This window comes from Trachurus japonicus, chromosome 14 (genome assembly GCF_045865225.1).
Source record: "Trachurus japonicus isolate A0001 chromosome 14, Traja_1.0".
Lineage (NCBI taxonomy): Eukaryota > Metazoa > Chordata > Actinopteri > Carangiformes > Carangidae > Trachurus > Trachurus japonicus.
The window spans coordinates 22,215,773-22,236,338 of record NC_140920.1 but is presented as its reverse complement, the minus strand read 5'-3'; the positions used below and the strand labels follow the sequence as shown (position 1 = coordinate 22,236,338).

Below are 20,566 nucleotides of genomic sequence, written 5' to 3'. Positions count from 1 at the left end.
AGAGGTTTACCGCCGACTGGTTAAATTCTTTTTAGGAGATAAACGTTGGTCTCATTGATGAAATCTAACAATTGTGGCAGTCGTATTAGTTTGTTTGAATGAAAGTTTTATTATTTTTTCATGCGAGAAAGTAAGGGTTTAGATCCCCAATGTGCGGTTAGTTTATCCAAATGACGGCTGTTTAGAAGTTTGCTCCGCGTTGGGAGAAGTGCAGCTCCAGTGAGGCAGAGGAGCGGAGAGTGACTCATCAGCAACCCGCCTGCAGCTGCTCGTTAACCGGTCAAACTACGTTGTCATGCCCGCGGAGGAAACGATCGTTAATTAACTTACCCGCAGGTTTGTAGAGGTTTACCGCCGACTGGTTAAATTCTTTTTAGGAGATAAACGTTGGTCTCATTGATGAAATCTAACAATTGTGGCAGTCGTATTAGTTTGTTTGAATGAAAAGTGAAGCTTCACACAGAGCAGCAGCAGCTTTGCCCTGGGGCTTTGTAACCTACGTATATAGAAATCACCACATTTGCATCAATAACTACATGTTTTACAATGAACCGATAAAATGTTGTTTTATTTTATGAAGTAATATAACATGGTTACGGTACAAGGCAGAGAGCAGCATAGTATACGGTTTCCAATACAGCCTGCATGTAGCCCAGCCGTCCAATCAATGCGCACTTCATTACATATTAATACAATAAACATCCGGACCAGCCGGGGCCGTGCGTGGCGCAGTGGTTAAAGCGGCCGCCCCATGTAGAGGCCGCAGTCCTTAACACAGGCGTCCCCGGTTCGAATCCCGTGTCGGGCAGACCTTTCCTGCATGTCATTCCCCCTTTCTCTGCCTCCCCCTTTCCTGTCTATCTCACTGGGCTGTCAAATAAAGGCAAAAAAGCCCAAAAAAACAACAACATCCGGACCAGTCAAAACCTCGCGTTTATTCTCACAAGAAAAAGTTGTCGTATGAAGAAGTGTAGGAACAAGCTCTATGTTTTGAATTTTAAAAAAATATGTTTCCAATAAGTTTTAAGAACTGATTCAAAGCAATTTCAGGGGGATTGGATACGTAAAAAAACAGGTGATGACTCCTTTAATATCCAGGAAGAAACCACTGTTTATTGACCCTGCTATATCTGTACTGGACATTTTGCTACTGTTTTCACCTTGCAAGTTGTTGAAGGTATTTCTCAATCATTCCGAGAAGATTATATGGTTTTATGACACATTTTACCCCATAAATCAGTGGTGATGTCCATCAAGAGGGTGAAGCACAGCGGTTCTTACTGTGTCATTTGCACATATTTATTACAGAAGGGAACTCCCCCCAACTGCGTTCCTTAATCATTTAGCTGCCGTCATCCAAGCTCTTCCTGCTTCCTGATCACCCACCTGGCAGCAAGTTAGTGTTAGCATAGCGTTAGCCTCCACCAAGCAGTTTAGGAAAGTGTAGCGCTAGGCTAATGCTAGCCTCTTTATCCTACTGAGTCAGCGGCCAGACCAGGCCAGGCCCAGTTTCAGGCTGCTAATCTCCGCCAGCGCTCCCCTTCACCCACAGGGCTTAAGTCCTCCACAACGCTGCTCAGTTCGCCTGTCCTGTGACGTGCACACGGCCTGGAGCTTATCAGACACATGCTCCGCAGTCAGACCATGAATACTCTAATACTCCATCACAATCTGTCACTTCATTTAGCTTGCTGTGCCTCAGTGGCAGTAACTTTTCAAAGGTTTTGCTGTTGAAAAACCTTCGGCACTGAGCAAATTGTAGTGATTGTAGCTTCCCTCCTGGCATTTTGGAGTTAAAGTAATTACAATGTGTAGAAGCAGCAGCTAACCCAGCAACCAGTGTCACAAAGTTCGTCCATCCTGTAGAAAACATTCTCGTGTATTCTAACTTATTTACCTCGTTTTGGCTGTGTTCTTTATCAGCGTTAAAAATAAAATGGTGTCATGGCTGAGTCATTACTGAGAAAGAGATGAAATCATATCACAAAGAAATTACACGAGTATACAGATTTTAAACAACAACAATCAGTTGTCAGACAGACCCTAAGGTTTGACCCAGCGTACTTCCTGTGGTTGAGTGCTGCAGTAATGGATTTCTGCCAACCTTCATTCTGGGTGCACTAATTAGGGCCCAACTTTTTTCTTTCTTTTATGCTAGTGATATCTGAGAATTAAATAAAATACAGATGAACATATAATAGCAGATTACAGTAGTTTTACAGACTTAAACTGTTTACTCATCATCATTAGTGGTAGAGTCTAGAGGTTTGTTCAGTGCAGTTTGTAAACAAAACATTCAAACTGGGCCCCTCCTCTCAGGCTCAACTGTGCAGCCTCCTGCCCCTGACAGCAGCAGCAGTAGTCAGGTCAAGTCAGGACTCCAAACTTTAGGAAATACAGTCCAAGTGAAGCGCTGGAGCCGTGGGCCGATACCTGGCCGAGGATTATGCTGTAAGGAGTAGGAGGACCGTTGTGGTGAGCTGGGAAGCAGCTGCTAGCGGCGGATACTAGGATCGAGTCCGGAAGCACTCGCTAGCATCTGGGACAGCTAGCGGGCCTAGCAGCCCTCCTACTCTGCTGCATGGAGCTTCACCTGAGCTTTGTCATTGGCTGGAGAGAAAACACCACTCTCCACCCAGAAGCGCCCCCGTCAACAGCAAAACAAAGCAAAAGACCAAAATACAGGCGGGGGGAGGGGGCTCTGCAGACACAGTCACCACCACACATGAGTAGAAGCCCATAGGTGATGGTTAAGCTGGATTTCATTTGTATTGTCTGGTGTTTATTTTTGAGCAAAAACCTCCAGGCTCTACCTTTAAATTAAAGGGACAACAAGGAGTTTCTATCTGGTTATAAAAAAGTCTCACGTTAATGTGGATGAATCTCCGCTACCCACAGTTGTTAATGGGCCCATTTTCGATAAATATATCGTTTTGTCTCTATCGTTATTTTGTTATTATTAGTGGTGGTGGAAATGCTGGGCGAGCCGACCAGTGTTTCCTTACTTTCGGTTTCGTGGCGAGTCATGAGAATAACGCCGCCGAATCGCTGTTTATGGTCGGAACTACGACGGTATGTGATCATCTTCGAGCCTCTGACTTTAATTCTTGATGAATGAAAACATGAGTCCATCCTGCGCCGGTCAAAGAAATGTACGGTGCGCGCAGAGGCTCATAAATGTAGTGTGAAAACGCTTCGCTTTTCCAAAACTTGTCCCTTTTTAAAACGTGAAGAAAAAACATGAGAGATTAAGATTAAAATTATTATTTATCCACAATCTGTGGGATCCGACAGTGGGTTCTTTTAAATCAGGAGTTGAAGACTGCATTTGTCTGCCACATCTGAAGCAGCCTTTGAAATGGGTTGGCCTTGGTTGCACCACTGTGACACATTCGGCCGTCGAATGCAGCCTCAGAAGGATGGGCTCCCTCAGTTGAGACGCAGCTAATGTCTAAAGCTACAAACACAAAGTTATGGTATCGCTTAATCTGCGTAACTTCACAAATCCTGCAGAAATATCACTGCTGTACATGTACTCACTAATGTCCTATGATACAGCTTAATGGGATAAAACAGACAGAACTGCACATGCCCTATGTTATACAATGAAATGCAAAACACAAATCCAACGCATTTTGACCAAATGGACATCCCTTAAATGCACCCTGAGCTTATCCCAGAACAGTAGTCTGATCAGATAGAAGTTGCAGCACAGACCACAGAGGGGTGTGTGTGTGTGTGTGTATAGGATGTGTGTTGGTCTGTGTGTTTGTACAGGGAGGAGTGTTTCTCTTTGCGTGCTTCTAAAAACAGTCCCTGTGTATTCTCCATGGCTGTCCTTAGCACAGCAAGTGCACACACACACTATAGCGTTGAGTCATGTCGCCTCCATTCCTCTCTGAGCTGTTTGTTGTGCCTTACTGATCTTAATCTCCATCCACTGACCTTAAGAACCCAGTGCAGGGTCAGAGGTCAGTGGCTCAGCACTGCCCCGCAGCTTTACTCCGTTCTGTCCACATAATTAACCATCACTTGTAATCGTTGCTCATTAGCATGCTGCAGCCATCCAAGCTTTTTTTATTACACTGTACTTACATAAGCCTGCCTTATGGCATCACAAGCTTGTGTGAGGGAGGGAAGACATATAGGTTAAACGAGTGTCTGTGTGTTGACTTCTGCTCAATATAGCCTGCTGACACAAAGTGAATGTAAATGGCAATATGTGAAATGGATTTGATTTGCTCAGAAGCATTACAGTTGTGTACATGTGTGTAGGTGCAAGGATGTAGAAAACAAATATTCAGGTTTACAATCAGATTGAAATGTTAAAAATGGCACACACCCACAGATGCAAGTTTTTTTATGTTCATGAAACTCATAAGTTCTTTGGAGGTAGGTTTGATATAGTATCTGATGGGATGGCAACAGCGTTCGATCAGTTTAGAAATATAGCTAGGGCATTCAAGTTTCTTCAGATGGATTTGTAATCACTTGGCTTTTACTTAGTAATGTCGTCATGGGGAATAAACACTTTGGTTTATGCCTGATGAGGATGATAATGATGATGATAACAACAACAACAACAACAACAGGAGCTTTACACCACACTAAAATGGTCATGTAGTAAATATTTAATCTGCCAACATTGCCGTTACTGACACATTAGTGTTCAACATTCTTCAAGAGCCCTTTGTGTAACCATCTACATAAATCTGTGTTTCAGAGTGAGCTTAGTCTCATATTTAATTTTTCCTCCTTCAGGCACTGGCTGGCCACCTACTTTGTCATCTGGTACGGCGTGCCCTACATGACGTACGACATCTTCGCCATGTACCTCAGTCACTACTACCGCTTCCGCGTCAAGGGGCACGAGGACTACAAGCAGCATTCACTGAGGACCATCAACTCCTTCGTCCGCAGGGAGTTCCTGCTGGTGCTGCACCACATCGCCCTGCTCACCATCCTGCTGCCTGTGACACTGGTGAGTGACAACTGAGGTGAAAAGTGAATGAATGCAGGCAGGTACCGGTAGTGATGGATCTGGACCATCTGAGAGACAGGAATCGGTGCCGGAGCTAAAACCACAAGGCTCACAGGTCACAGTCTTCATCTACAACATGGGATTACTGGGTGTTTACTACAACTGTCATGGGGTTGTTCAGTGGAACCAATTCACTATTTACAGTATGTGAGTTTAAGTTATTTAGTGTTAAGGGTGAATTAAAAAAAATAAAAGGAGCCTACCTTGTTAATAGTGAATCATTTCACATAAATTTAGATCTGAAATCATAATAATCAGTCATGATGCAAACTAAATGGTATGAGTCCATCGAGTTTCAAGTTTTCTTTGTTTACCATCATTTACCAAATTATCCTTATCCTGATTATCCATACATTATTTTAATCTTTTGCACTGAGCAATTTTTTTCCACCGGTTTGTATTTATTTCAGTAAAACACCAAAGTCAAGCTGAAGAGAGTTTGACGTCATTTGTCATAAATAATATGTCATGTGTTTCTTGGATACTGTCCACTGCCAGTAATGCATCATCAATGTGTTCTATAATGCGGCCCATTGTTTTTAAATCAGTCCTTACTTTAAACTGCATTATCTCCTAATGATTATTTAAGTGGCAACAAAAAAAAGACACAATGCTCGCTGTCATGGATTATCTATAGAGTCATTTTCAAGTCTCTGGGAAATGCAATACATCAGAATTAGATTAATGTTATGCTCTGGGAAAGTGGTTTGAAGTAATGTCAAATATAGAAAACATGAAGTGCATTATAGCATTTTAATCCACCTGGTCCTCAAAACACTTATCTCACTGCAGGTATTATGTGTGTACAGGTGATTGTTCAATTGTAGGCACTTTTGACTTTAAACTCAGTTTTTTTCTACAATTATTTTCTAGAACTTTCTTAGAGAGTCTGGAACAAAAATCTTAGCATAGTTTTGAGCATCCTTCAAGATAATTTGGCCATTTTAATGCTTTTAAAGGTGTGACAAAAAATGTAATTTCCATCACAAATCCAAAATAATTTTAATACATATATATTTACTGGAATTAAACTTTGCAGGCCGTATCAATAACAGGAGCTCTTTGAGGAGAATGTACTATATGACACAAAAATATAACCGAGAATATGCAAAACTGAGTATGGTAGTAAATGACAAAAATTAGCACTCAAGTAGCATTTTGTAAAAATCTAATTGAACAGAGTGTTTTGCTGAGATACAACCTAAGACACAAGTCACAAGGGAGCACTGCATCTCCCACTTATTCAGTTCATTTCATTTCACATTCACATTTGCCTTTTTGTTACCAGCTGAGGCTCTGGGACAAGACCAAGCAGATCCTCTGGCTGATGACACAAAACATCATCTCTCATGGGCCAGAAGAACCAGTTTTTGCTAATTTGGCTCATCGTTTTCATAAGGACACAACCTCAAAAAAAAGAAGTAAATTACTGTTGGCTACTGTTCAATTATCATCAGTCATAATTGATTGTCAGCCAATTGTGTGACGTGATAATGCATAATGGTAATTTTCACCTTTTGGAGCAAAAGTTAAGCTCAAGTTCAATAAAATATCCAAATGGTAACTTGTTCGGTAATGATGCCTCTTGAACTACTGTCAGATTGAGATGCGTAAATCTTCCAATCACAGATATTTGTTAACATCAATAAGTTGTCCTTCTGCCATGTCTGACCTTGTGCTCCTGGTACTTTCAGTCGCACGCAACAAGTGAGTTGTAGTTTGAAAAACTTTTATTGCTCTCTAAAACAAATGGTGTGATGGTAATAACACATGTACTGGGACAGTGATTTTTAACTATAAAAAATGTTCTAATTGACCACATATAAACCAAATGAATTTGAAATATGTTTTTTCAAGTTATTTGACAATGCAAAGTGAAGTTTTACCTTGTTGAGTTTTAGAAAGCTATGAGCTGTGCTCATTCTGATCAAGCATAGATATCGTTGTCTGTCTTTACAACCCTGCTATCCTGTTAGGGTTAATAAAGGCGGCAGTACTTCTACGTCTGAAGCCCACTCCTGTGTGCACTCCTGGGTGTGCTTTGTCACAAAAACGAATGACCCATTACACAAGGATGACCAATTACACAATTTCTTTACTAAAACCTTGTACTTGGACACCAAACTCCTGGTCAAACTCCAAACACAGCCTGACTGATTGACTCTGTTGGTCCAATGGGAGGAAACGAAAGAGTCCAACTCCCTCAGCTCAAAGGAACAACAAGTGTTCAGGCCTCAGAGGAGTAAATAACAGGAAAGGAAAGAGAACAGTAAGCTATTGATTAGTTTCTTTGAACAAATCGCAGCAAAATGTTCAGTATTGTTTTCTTTTTTGTTCTTGTATTGTTAGTGTTGTGAAAAGAGTTGAACAGTGAGAATGGGCAGGAAGAGAAAATGATGGGTGGAGGTTGTTTTCTGCTGAGATACAAATGTGAGTGGGACGTCGCAAAGCTTCTAATGAAAACATCAAAGCTTAGGGAAAAAAATGATTTGAATGGATGAACATGCACAAGTTTGTTGTTAAGTGAGGAGGAAGGAGGAAGCAGGCAACTTGGGCGGGAGAAGGCGCTGGAGTTGTACTGTGGACTATGATGACTTTTACTGCAGGACTGACCTGCAAATTATGAGGCTTAGTACACTGTTCAACAGTCAAGTGAATTCTTGTAAGAGCACACAAGGAAGTTTGTTGAAAGCATTTTCAAATTACTGACCTACATTGATGTTTTATATATATTTTTATCACACGCTAGAATGATGTTATCCAGGAACTTTACAGCAGATAACAGTATTTATATTTATACAGCCTCGGAGTGAACAAAAGTATGTAACCCTCCTCTGTCAGTAGTATCCCAGGTTAGCAGGCCAGGTGCGGTGGAAACCCGGCCCTTTTGTTTGCAGCAGCAATATGAGATCACATTACCCTACATTATTCAGCTCCAGCTGCAGTCATCCTGTCTTTTCTCTAAACTCACCACCCCTCCCTCTGTTTCTCCTCTTGTTCCCTCACTCATCAGCTTTATGCCACTTTGGCTGGCCAGGGTAATACATGAGCCCAGCAGGCTCACCCAGCAGCCTGTGAAAGGACAGTGACATGCAGGAGGAGGGAGACAACCCAACCTTTAGGTGTGGATTGTGTCGATTAGTTGATTAGTGTGAACAGCTGGCTTTGCTCAAAGTCGATATTTGGACATGCTCGAATAGAAAAAGCACAGCTGTAAATAATATGACAGAGACAGTATTCCATTTAGATCTGCACATTTAACGCCTCGGGTATTGTATTGTACACACTCACCTAAACTGAGCTATTGCACTTTCTGTCCTGTGAAAAGTCAATATTTCTGCTGTGAGGCCTTTTGTCCCATCAGCGTAAAAAGGTAGGTTCATGATAATAATCCTGCAAACTGGCAAATAAGGCCGACCCTGACCTTATTAAGCAGATCACTGCTTAGTCACTGTGACCAACCAGATGTGACCGGTCACATACCGTTTTTTTTGGACAGTGTCATGATAAAATTCACTCAGATGTAAGTTAGATTCATTCAGTCATGTCGAGTCTGCAGACTCAATTTTAATGTTTTAAATTTGAGGGGGGAAAAAGCGGCACTGGTGGCAGGTATTAATATTGTGGCCTCAAAGTGTGTTCTTCACCTGGTTTTGGGCTCTTCTTTAGATATGAGATGAGCAGCTCAGAGTGGAGCCACTGATCCTGAACCAGTCAGATGGAGGTGTCATCGCGTGGCCTGTTGTGTAGATACTGTGTTGGCAAGTAGAGACAGGAAGACACCTCGAGAACACTTGAGGGATTACATGTCCCAGGTGGGATTACTTCACGGCCCATTAGGCGGCGCTGTGGTGGAGAAACTTTTAATTGTTATTGTAAATCTTTTGTATTGTAAATCCATCTCATTTTCACGTGTGCTTTTGAGGCGAAACGGAGGACGGTTGCTTCCGCGAAGTCCATTAATTACTGATAATCTGAAACTTCGAAGGGCATTATCCCGCTTATACCATGGTCACTTACGAAATAAATAAATATAAAATTTATTATTAATACTTTAATGTGGTTTTTACCGTTAACATCATGAGTTTTTCACAAGAACCGTCTGAGCGGACTATTTAATATCTCTCATCGGCGATCAAAAGGAGACCCGCTGTGGCCGCAGTGTAGAGCCACAGTCTGATAGTCGATCAGTGAAGGGAGGTGACGGCTTAAATCAGGGGTTCCCAAACTTTTCCAACTCAGGGCCCACTTGAACCGCCCACCACGCCCTCATTACAGAGGCCAAATAATCAATTTCGGTGCACTTTTTAAATCTTAATGATAAAGATAAAACATCAGGACTGAAAGGAATGAAAGTAGCAGGAAGCTCACAGCATGTTGCCAGCTCATGGAGCATCCTGAGTGAATCCTGAAGAAACGCCTCCGCGTCCTCCATTAATTTCTGATAATGGACACCACGTCAGGTATTATCTCTTACTTAACCTACACCCTGCAGCCAATCAGAATCGAGTATATTCACCCAGACCATGATGTAAAATTCTAATAATTCTTCAGAAAAATGCAAAACATACGACAGAAGCAGCCACAAATATACCTTTTAGTCCCAGTGGCTTCAGGAAAATCAGAGCATTGTGTGTTTATACTCAAATGAGACTGAGATATTTTCATACTATAGTAAATTAGGCAGGTTAATGTCTGATTGTAACACATATGCATACAGTACTATAAAACACACACATATAAGTAGCAGGTGGGGCGGGCTGAGGTAGCCAGGTAGCTTGTTAGGTGTGGTGTAATGTTCCCTCTGTGGTCTCAGCCATTCTTTCATGGGCAGATGGCAAAGCCACGTCTGGAGCCGCTCATACTTTATTCATCATCAGCGTGCAGCAAGCTAGGCTACCAGACAGCGCTTGTCTTTTATTTTGGAGTCTCTTTATCCATCTAGACTGACTCACCTATTCTAGGATGGCCTCTCTTAACCACACAGTGCTGTGCTACTGGTCAATATTTGAAAGCTTCATTCATTACTTATGTACAGGACATCACTCCCTCCTCTGTCCCAGCCCACCACTCTGCCTTTTTTTTTAACAGCTCTAAGTTTACAAAAAAATAAATATCTGAAGTGAATTTCGGCATTCAAAAATCGGCATTCAATTTAGTCTACCTTAATCTGCTTTTCAATTGAAACATGCTCAATATGAGTGTGTGGTTTCAATTCACAGCTAAGGCAGTATATATTTGTTATTTTATCCAGGCTAAGAATATTTATTTTTAAAAAGTGCATATACACAAGGAGCTGTGTTTGTCCACCTGGACCATATAATCATTGCAGACCGTATGAGCTCTCTTTGTAGCCTTCAATATCCCAGTTACGTGTTTGTGGTGTTCAAACAGTCCTACACAACTCGGATATATATATGATAGTGTTTGTATTTTTGTTGTGTAAAGTTTATTCTTCCAGCATGAGCTTAATTTGATTATGACTATATTTACCATTCAAATGGAATGATATTTCCTAGTTGTCCGTCATGTACTTCTGTGAATCATTAAACTTTGATGTGTAAATTGGGAGTTATTAAACAATCATCTTGTCACATGTGTTTACAGTGAATGTTTGAGAAGAAAACTTCCTGGTGATAAATTTGTCAACATCATAAATGCACTTTCTGTTTGTTGTCCTAGGAGTCACTGTGAGAGCAGGACTATTTTCTGTCTGCTGTCCAGTCTCCCAAATCAACAACCCTCATGGGTTGTGTCCTGGGAGCAGCTGGCTTCTGGGTTCAGACTGTTGGTTGTAGATTAGAGAAGAATCCTGGTCTGCATGTTGAAGTCAATCAGTGTCTCATTTTTTATGCAATTACCATCCTGGCTTGCAGAACCCTTGTTTTTTGTGTCTTAAACAGAGCAACAAGACTCATTATCCATTCAAAAAAAACCCACCCTGGCTTAATCTTTGTCTCAGACACATCTTTCAGGTACACCAAACAACTGAAGTGCTGCTCTTGATTGATAATTGAAGAGAGGCTGTCAGGATCCTGTCACAACAGATCCACACTGACATCCTCCCTGGACAAATATTACAAAAAATACATTTGAAGGGTGGCTTTTAATCGGGTCACCTTTTGTCTACAGTCTCAAATTGGCATTGCAAACAGCCATGTGAAGTATACAGCAACCTGAAGTCTGGGTTTCAGTGGAGAGCGTTGAATGCCTGTTGAGGCACAGTTTCACAGGCTTTTACACTCTGAAGTATTGAATGGGTAGAAAAAATATTTTGTTCAACCTTTTAGAAGATAAATCTTTACATTTTAAATCAGAATCATCCTTTTATGAACACGTGTGAGTGACGTCTCCCTTTTACTGATCCATATCCAGACTTTTCCAATGGCTGTCCTTAGATATCAGCTGTGTTTGTTTCCATGCTTGTGTTTGTTTGTTCACCCTTCGTGTGCTCTGTTTGTCTGCTCCTCAGTTCTTCAGAAAGGACCAGGGGGACTTCTTCATCGGCTGCTTGTTTCTAACGGAGCTCAGCACTCCCTTTGTCTCTCTGGGGAAGATACTTATTCAGGTGAGACGGCACATACACATTTGCATTCACCACACTCAACCTGGGAAGTCGTACATTGGTCATGTATGCTGTGCCTCTTCATTTAAAACTATCAAAGGTGAAAGGTTTGACTGTGTGGATTTATATAATAAGACTGAAACGGCAGAAATATTATACAACCACCATTACTTTCTCAGACTGTTCAGCTACCGCACAGCCAGTTTGGGTAATCATTCACTAAAGGACCAGTGATTTTTTCAATCATAGCTTAGCAACCATAACCAGGCAGTAGGGATGCACAGGATTAAACATTTAACCATTAACTGATAACAAGAACTTTGACCGATTAATACTATCTGTTAATTTTTTTTTCTTCATTAGCTCCTTATGTCATCAACTCATGGGGGCGTGGCGACATGTGCCTATGTGCCAGTTACGCACCGCAGTCCCTGTGAGGGAAGGTCAGACAGCAAAACGTAGCCTACACAGACATTATCTGTAGTAAAAACAAAAAAAAACGTTGTTGAGATTTCCAGCCGGTTCACCTGCAGCTCCACAGAGGAGCTCTGCTGTTCTCTCTTCAGCCTGGTGTTTGGCTGCACTTTGTATAAAAACACTTCAACATTGGAAGATCTAACTTCCATCTGAGACGGAGCACAGGGGATCTGGTGCTGATCAGCTGTTGTAGCGAATGTGTCTGTATTTTATAAAGGCGGGGAAAAAAAGAAAACCATCTATGGCGATCGCCCCTGCAAACGTTTTAATCTTTTGTTCACAAATTGTTCAGCATATCCAAAATGAAAAACACAACAGGAACATATTTAAGTGTGTTTTTCTGCTCTAATAGGAGCATGGCTGACTCCAGCATGCTAACCAAACTAAGCTACAGTACCAACTTACCGAGGCCACTGAGCATCATTAACCGCTTACGTTTCTGGGATACAGGTTACAGGTTACATCCACCATGTGGTATTTCCACACTCTGCTGACGCTGGTCTTTGATACTACTTAATAGGCTAACATTAGCAGCTCTGTCCTACTTTGCTTTGTGACGTTTACGCCACAGCAACCGCAGCTAATCTTGCATATTTCCTCATAATTCTCTAGGACTAAATAGATCCACGCTGAGAACAATGTTTCTTTATATGCATCAGTCTTTAAGCACAGCATCATGTATGAAGCCATCGAGTGCATGTTTAAGATCGTTTCAGCATCCTTGTTTTGCGTCAGCAGGAGACACAATTTTCATTCAACTCCTAGATTGATCATTAGCTTAATTAGCGGGCTAGCCACAGCCGTTTCCAATGAAGTCGACAAAATTATTTTCCTTGGAAATGAAAGGCCGTTTTTACCCATGTTATGCCTGAAACCTTTGACCAAAGCCTGTACAGTTATATAATTGTGAAATCTATGGTCACAAGAATGGAAAGCTTGACAAGTGGGGCAACTAAGGAACTAAAGGGGCAAGCGTAGTGAATGGCCATTTTAGCTGCTGGGTGATAACAGGCACAATCCTTCACGTGGCCCTGGTAGGTCACTGGATCTGAGTCTTCCATGCTGACACCTTCTCCTGCATAACCTCGCTTACAAGAAAGTGTGAGACGGAATCTGCACTGTGACAACAACTGTGTGTTTTTAATTTGTTCACAGTTCAGCACAGTTAAAAGCATGTTGGACTGACTTGCATTGCTATCTGACGGTAGGTCAGTCGGTGCACTAGAATGGGCATATTTTACATGTTTCTAAAATTCACTGGAAAACAAAACACTTTTAATTATGTGCTATAGGTAGAGCAACCTGCACATAATATACCTTGGTATTACCTAACCTCATATAGGGGAAATGTCCAAAATGCCTCTGCATTGCACGAGTGCCGAGCACAGTAAGTGTTTGCTTTTAATTTATTTATCTACCACTCTACTACGACTACTACAAATCTCTTAACTGAATGGAATAAACCACATGCGGATACATCATCAGGACTCAATATATAGTCGGGCCTCAGCTGTCCATTTTTATGTGCAGTCCAAAAACGCTGTTTGAGATACTGTTGTGTGTGTATTTCACACATGTACTGTATGTGTATAAATAAGGGTTAGCCTCAGCATCAGCATTGTCCTTCTATACTCTCTGGGTAGGCAAAAAAAAAAATACATTAATCCTTGTTGTTTTACCGTTTGTGCTCAGGTGATAAGCAGTGTCTTGCATCATCAAAAACCTGAGGATCTGCATTTCATTTGGGATGTAGCTTGTCACTGTACCATCAATAATTAAGGCGCACAGCTCACTCCAGAAAAACACACACACACACACACACACACACACACACACACACACACACACACACACACACACACAAAAAAACATCAGTCGGCAGCATTAAGCAAAAAAGCACTGCGCCCTCTCCCTGGCTCTTAACTCATCCACTGGAATGAATGCCCTCATTAGTTCCATCCATACAGTGGGCATTACCTCGTATACTTGGACAAGCACACATGTGTTGTATAGTCGAGGGTAGTGTGTCCGTGTTAGCAAAGCGCTAGTCTAAGAATAGAAGCCTTTCTGTGAAATCAGTGGACCGTGGGATTTCAGGTCTTTGCTGACATCTGGTGTCAGCAGAGAAAAAGAGCAAAGCAAAGCTCCACTGCTTCCTCCTCGTCTCTGAAATACGCTGCCCTCCTTTGGACTCAATCAGCACTAACAGAAGCTCTGCCAGACATTTTCACTGCTCTCAACAGCAGCGTTGATTCCTATTGATCTTTGCTGCGCAGACTGGTGTCCTCCCAGCCTTTCACATTAAAGACAGTAAGATCTACTGAATAGTGAAAGATGCCTATAATAAGTAACGCCAACAAATGTATTTTTCACATTTAGGTACTTTTCAATATAGTTTTACATTTTATTGAAAAAATTAACAAAGGTAATATATGCAATCTAATCAATATGAAGTGATCAATAGGAAAATTAGGACACCATATGACAATATCAGCACAATCAGGCTCTATTGGCTCAGGTTTAGCTAATTAACATGCACATAACATTTGCTAATGTTAGCATCATATGTTTGGCGTGTATCATAAACATGCTAATGTTGAAGTCTAGTCAAACCATGACGCAGCAAAAATCATCTGCACCAACTTTGCTCCACTGATCAATGTTGACTATGGTTGGGTTTTAACACAAGACAAGAATGTGTCTTAAGTATTACAGCATGCTATCATGCTAGTCATCTGTGTTTGAGGGTCAGGAGATCTAGTTTAGCACTCATGGTGGGGGTCAGCAGGGCCGGCTATGGCGTCCAATACCCAGAGTCCAACCCTAATCTCAGACCTGAAGTTCTGATGCATATTGTATTGCATGTAGTATTTTTCAGTATTAATAAATATTAAACAGCTGCACTATAAAGGAGGTCTTGAAGCTATCTCAAGGACCTCTCTGGATTACTCTGGTATGGATTTTACAATTAGTCCCATTGAAATGGCAATTAGGGGTCTTCATCTTCTCCAATGTGATCCATTTCTCATTGAAATGAAATGTGTTGGCAATAGATTTAAAATCAAATCCACTGGTTTTTATTGGATTGTGTAAAAGAGAGGTGGCTCAGTGAATATGGATTTGTTATATCATATAACAAAAACCAAGTGTCATATAATATGACACTTGGTCTGGACAGTGTTTAGGTTGGCATAGTTGCCCAAGTGCGGTGGGTTTGTGTCAGTGTGAACACAACAGTCGCTCTGCGGTGCGTGGCAGCAGAGCAGCCGCACCGTGAACGCTGCCGGACCTTGATCTGCTCCATCTGCCTGGAGTCTCCATTGTGACAGTAGAGTGTTTATCACAGTAGCTACTGTATCATTGGTATGTACACATGACCTACCACGTGTCTTTTCACAGTCGTCCGGGTTCTCCTTCACATTTTCTTTCGAGGCAACACTCTGTCTTGCCAGCAGTGTCCCTCTGCTGACGTGCACGACTGTAGCAGCCCAAACCTTAGCACGTGTTGTGTCTTCTTGTGCTGTGTGCGTTAACCTAACCTGGAGTGGCTCTATTCCAGCCACATGATTGGTTCAGCGATTGTTTGTAAAAAAAAATTGTAAAGTAAGATTATGTCGATTGTCTAAATGTTGGTTTTGGTATATTTTCGGTTAATTGCCCAGCCCTACACACACACACACATACCCAACCTAACCCATGACATAACCAAAACCATGGGCAGTGTTGGTTTTTCAACCTACTTGAGAGCAGGGTCAGAACTTGAAAAATGTATTATGAGTTTCTCTTTATCTTACTGCTACGTTTCTTCATCCCTCTGCCCCCTCCCCCCCCCTCCCCCCTCCCTTCATTGTCTTCTCCCCACCAGCTCAGCCTCCAGGACTGCTGGCTGCACAAGGCCAATGGCGGTATGGTACTGTTCACCTTCTTTATGTGCCGCATCGCCCTCTTCCCCTACATGTACTGGATGTACGGCCAGCACTACGGCATCCCGCTCTACAGCGTGCCCTTCCACCTGCCGCTGTCCACCAACCTGGGCAACTCGTGCATCCTGGCGCCGCAGGTCTACTGGTTCATCCTGCTCTGCCGAAAGGGCTACCGCCTGTACAAGCGTAGCCGCAGTCCCGACGCCTCTCCTGTGGCCGCCGTCACTGACAATTCTAAGGACGATTGATATCCGGTTCATGATTGCTCGCTCAAGCCGCACACTCAGCTACTAACGCAACTACTTTTGCAAAGGCACTAGTTTGACTTAACACATTTCAAACCCCACCATCGTACTGTAGTACACCAGGACTGCCTGCTCTTGTCCCACAGCTCCTGGGCATTCTCCGCACACTTTAATTCCTCTGTTACAAATCTGCTGCCTACGTGGACCTCTCCACCGATCTAATTCTACTACTGAAGTTTGATGATTTTGGTGTTTTTTGGATTTGGCTCGAGCCTGGATATTGAAGTGCTACCCTGCATCTGTCTACATTTTCAGCACTGTGGAAAGGTCATGTTTGCTTCATTGAGAGTAAAACATGGAGCAAAAGCACCAGAAACTGAAGAGGAGCTTCCAAGGACAGACAGTATCTTATATCTTACTCCTACTGTGTTTACAGCCGCTGCTGATTTGGAGGGTCTGTTACTGTGTGTGTGTGTGTGTGCGCGCGCGTGTGAGAGTGTGTTCTTGAGTGGCTGTTGCAACAGGTTGTATTTATTTTTATGGTTTTCCTGTAATGTTGAGTTTCCTCCCTCATCCAATCACTAATCACACTGAAAAGAAGGATTAGGACTAGGCAGTATTAAGAAGAGGAATATCAGTAGCAGAATAACAGCTACCCATTAATGTGATGTAATGTTAAGGTTCAGACTTTCCAGCCCTGTTCATTTAGTTGGTAGTTTCCCATTCAGCATGCAGACCTGCAGCAACAATCCAACATTCCTCACTTTACCATCCAGTGAATTATGGTCTTGGTTGTTTCCAACAGCCCCCCCCCCTTCAACAGGGAGCTAGCTCTGAATGCATCGCGTGTACCCATTAATTAACGCTGCGCCCATGCCCACGCAAGGATTTCAGGAATTTCTCCTGTTTTGGACCACCATCAAGAGATTTTCTTTTTGAGGGAACCATTCTTCATTTTCATGAAATTAATTAATTGCATGACATAATATATGTCCATGCTGGATATTTCAGACCAGGCGCCTCTTACCAGACCCCTCTGTTGCTAAATATCTTACATTTGGACTCGCCTACACCAGAGTGCAAAGATTAGTGTTCAGATTGTGAGTCCCTGCCGTGTTGATGTGTATTGTGTGCGTATGTGAAGGTTTTTACCCACTTCTGCAGAGCAGAGGATGAGCTAGTTTTCTTGCTCCTGAGAGATTCAGCATTTGAATCCTCAGTCTTTGTTAAGATGACAGTGGAGCGTTGCAGCTGCCATAGAGACGCTGCCAGGCTTGACAGCCAGAGTTGACGCAGGGCATCTTGGGACGACGGCGTCTTTGACGGTTGCTTCTGGTCAAATGTCAACGGCTGCTGAAGATTTGTTGTCTCCTGTGGACAGCCAGTCAGACCGCAGGGGGCCGGGAGAGTGGGCGTGGGGAGGAGCGGGTGAGACAGTGATGCCTAATGTGGGACGAACTCAGGGCCAAGGTCAGAGCAATAAGGTGAGCAGTGGTTCATCAGGGCAAATTATTATACATGGTTTTAAATTTCTTAGCAATTAGCCACAACAGACGAATGTATGAAACTGATCCTTAACATACTTTTACGATTGCACCCAATTTTACTGTTTAGTTTCCCTGAGGCTCCAGATATTTATATGCACTTGTGTATCAGGTGTTGCATCGAGCACTTCACACAGGGCTGCATGTCATGTTTTTAGACATTTACACCAGGTTTTAATTTCACCACAGAAGGAAAATAGTTTTAACATATATCCAGAATAGTGTAACTAGACATGAGATGATCATTTTATCATGCTAAACATTGTTTGTTGTTGGATTCACAGTTGCATTAAGACATTTATCTTAAAGATATCCACCTCACATATCAAATAATAACTAGAATATATTATTTTCAAGAGTTCTGCAGGGTTTGTTTCATACACTATCTACACCGTGGAGTTAGTTTAACTCCCAGGATAATATTCTTGGTCATTCAAGCTTTATACTGAACTAACTGATGGAAAATGCGATAATGGCCTTTTTTTTAATGTCCAGCCAATTCAATCTATGCAAAAGAGGCTGTGTAGCATCAATACAACACTAATTTCAAGTCATATCTAACTGATCCACGCCTCTGTATGTTGTGTTCTTTAAAAAAAGAAAAAGGAAAAAAAAAAAGATTTAGGGACCCTACGTTTGTTTTCACCATACATTTCTACGGGGACAAATATTTACCTCACCTGCGCTTCAAGTTCATGTAATGCTGACAAAAGGAAAAATGTGTTTTTATGCTGATTCATCAGTTTTTGTAGCATATGACGCCTTCACTGGAGTTGTGCAGTTTGGATGCTGACTTGATAGGGCCGTCAGTGAAGCTAACGTGAAAGTCCTTTTGAATGCCACCCACCTAAACTACACTGTAGAACCAGAACTGGTTTGGCTAACAAGCTAACAGACTTTTGTTTTTTAAGTTGTGGTGATGTTATCGTAGTAGCGTTTTGTTAAAGGCAGCAGACAGCTTTTAATACACAATACATTGGGTTTTATTAATTCAGTCATTAATTGCTGGTTTCCTAGTCAGACAGCAGCTGTGGGACCACTGTTAATGCTGAAACATGGTGTTTCAGATGTTAAAATCAGCCACTGAGCATTACTAGCCACAGCAGACCATTTAAGGCTTGTGAAAGCAAATCCCCTGAGTGCACTGACCTGACTGAGGGTGCGTTTTATTCCTTGTGAATGCAGCCTGTGTTGTTTCTTTCACAAGGACTAAAGTCTTGCTGTAATCAAGAGAAAAAATGCATATGAGGTCAAAGTGGCAGTTCCACTGTTTCACTTTTAGATTCGGACAGACAATTACCATTTTTTTCCCCTTGTTCAAATTGTGATCTAAATTTCTTATGAAGTGACGGCCCCCATCACTTTAGGGCTCAAAGTCAAAAGTGTAAACTTGTTAATGGTTGATTCAGCCTGCTGAGAGGCCCAGTGAGCCTCTGTTGCATTGTGGGTTCTGTAGTAGTCACCATGCCCTGTGTGGGAGATCTTGTTCATTTCTGCACTCCTCTACGGCAAACACACTGGCTGCCACTTCTTGTGGGAACAGCACTGAAGGGGAAAAGGTGATGAGTCGTCTTGTTGGTAGACAGACGGACAGTCTGTTTGCTGACCAACAGCATGAGGATGAGGGCGTAAGGAGAGACGAGCTGCTGAATGATGGGCTTATTTGTCTGGTTTGGCTGCAGCCCAGGAGAGTGCAGGCCTCTTTTGTCTGTGATTGACTAGGCCACTGTTACTGGAAACATCCTCGGCCCTCTGTTCTGCTTTCAGCACTTTCTCTTTTTTTTTCTCCTTTTTGTTAGTTTTTTTTCTTTTTGTCTTACCGTCCTCAGCCTTTTAGGACTTAGGCAGTCAAAATCAGTGGTTATCCCTCGAGTCAGTCGTTTTTTATTTTTTCATTCAAAATGAAAAACTGCAGCTCATTGCTTTATGCCACCAATTGCCTTGCCTCACCACCTGTTTGCAGCCTCCACCCTCTCTCCTTCCATCCACCTACTCATTCATACGCCTCCCGGCCTCCTGGCTGATGTGCTCTGCAGACATAGTTGCTGAGCGTGAGCCCTCCCTCCGCTCTGCTGCCATCTGTCGTCAGGATTATCTCCTTGTCCACTCAGCAACTAACAAACAGAGCCAACTGGGATTAGTAGGGCTAGGTGGGCAATTCCTAATAAAACTGCATGTGTCTCATTTAGTCTGCTGCCTTCAGATACATAGGTTTCAGTTTTCAGCCACCATGACCTCACCCTCCACTTAATACTCTGTGAAACTGACATAAGACTCTGTTTTTATGGGATGAATAGACTGAATAGACTTGTGGCTGATATTCATAATTATTCAAATTTTATTGTTTTACTACATAAAATTGTTTGGTACAAGACGCTTTCCCACAAAATTGTATTCTTGTTTCATTTTGGGTGGAAAAGCCTTTTTATGACAAAACTTTTAAGGTGTAAGTAGCCTGTCACAGTAGAAAATACATACTAAACTGTACTATAATAAAAGTACTTTTTAGGTTTCAAAAAGTTTTCCCAGGGAGTCTTATTTTCACAGGTGCATTTTACAGTAACGGAAATGAAACCTGAAGTTCAGTGAGCTGGACCATTCATATTTTAATTGCAGTGTCTAGTCTTAGCTTTGAAATCATGGAATATATATAGAAAATATGACATTCCACTATATTTCAGTTGCATTTACTTGTTTTAAATCATATTAACTTTAGGAGCTCAACCTTTCTTCGTCTCTTGAACAATCTTTATAAGGACATACCGTATGTC

General features: G+C 42.0%; 1 protein-coding gene across 1 annotated transcript in view; it reads left to right on the top strand.

The window, feature by feature from the left end:
- Window positions 1-17,627, top strand: part of tlcd3a (TLC domain containing 3A) — a 28,979-nt gene extending 11,352 nt beyond the window's left edge. The window contains exons 3-5 of the mRNA XM_085798359.1: window positions 4,762-4,981; window positions 11,514-11,609; window positions 15,949-17,627. Of these exons, the coding sequence (XP_085654485.1) occupies window positions 4,762-4,981; window positions 11,514-11,609; window positions 15,949-16,254 (622 nt within the window). The 3' untranslated portion in view covers window positions 16,255-17,627. The remainder of the gene's footprint in view (window positions 1-4,761; window positions 4,982-11,513; window positions 11,610-15,948) is intronic.
- Window positions 17,628-20,566: the final 2,939 nt, after the last annotated feature.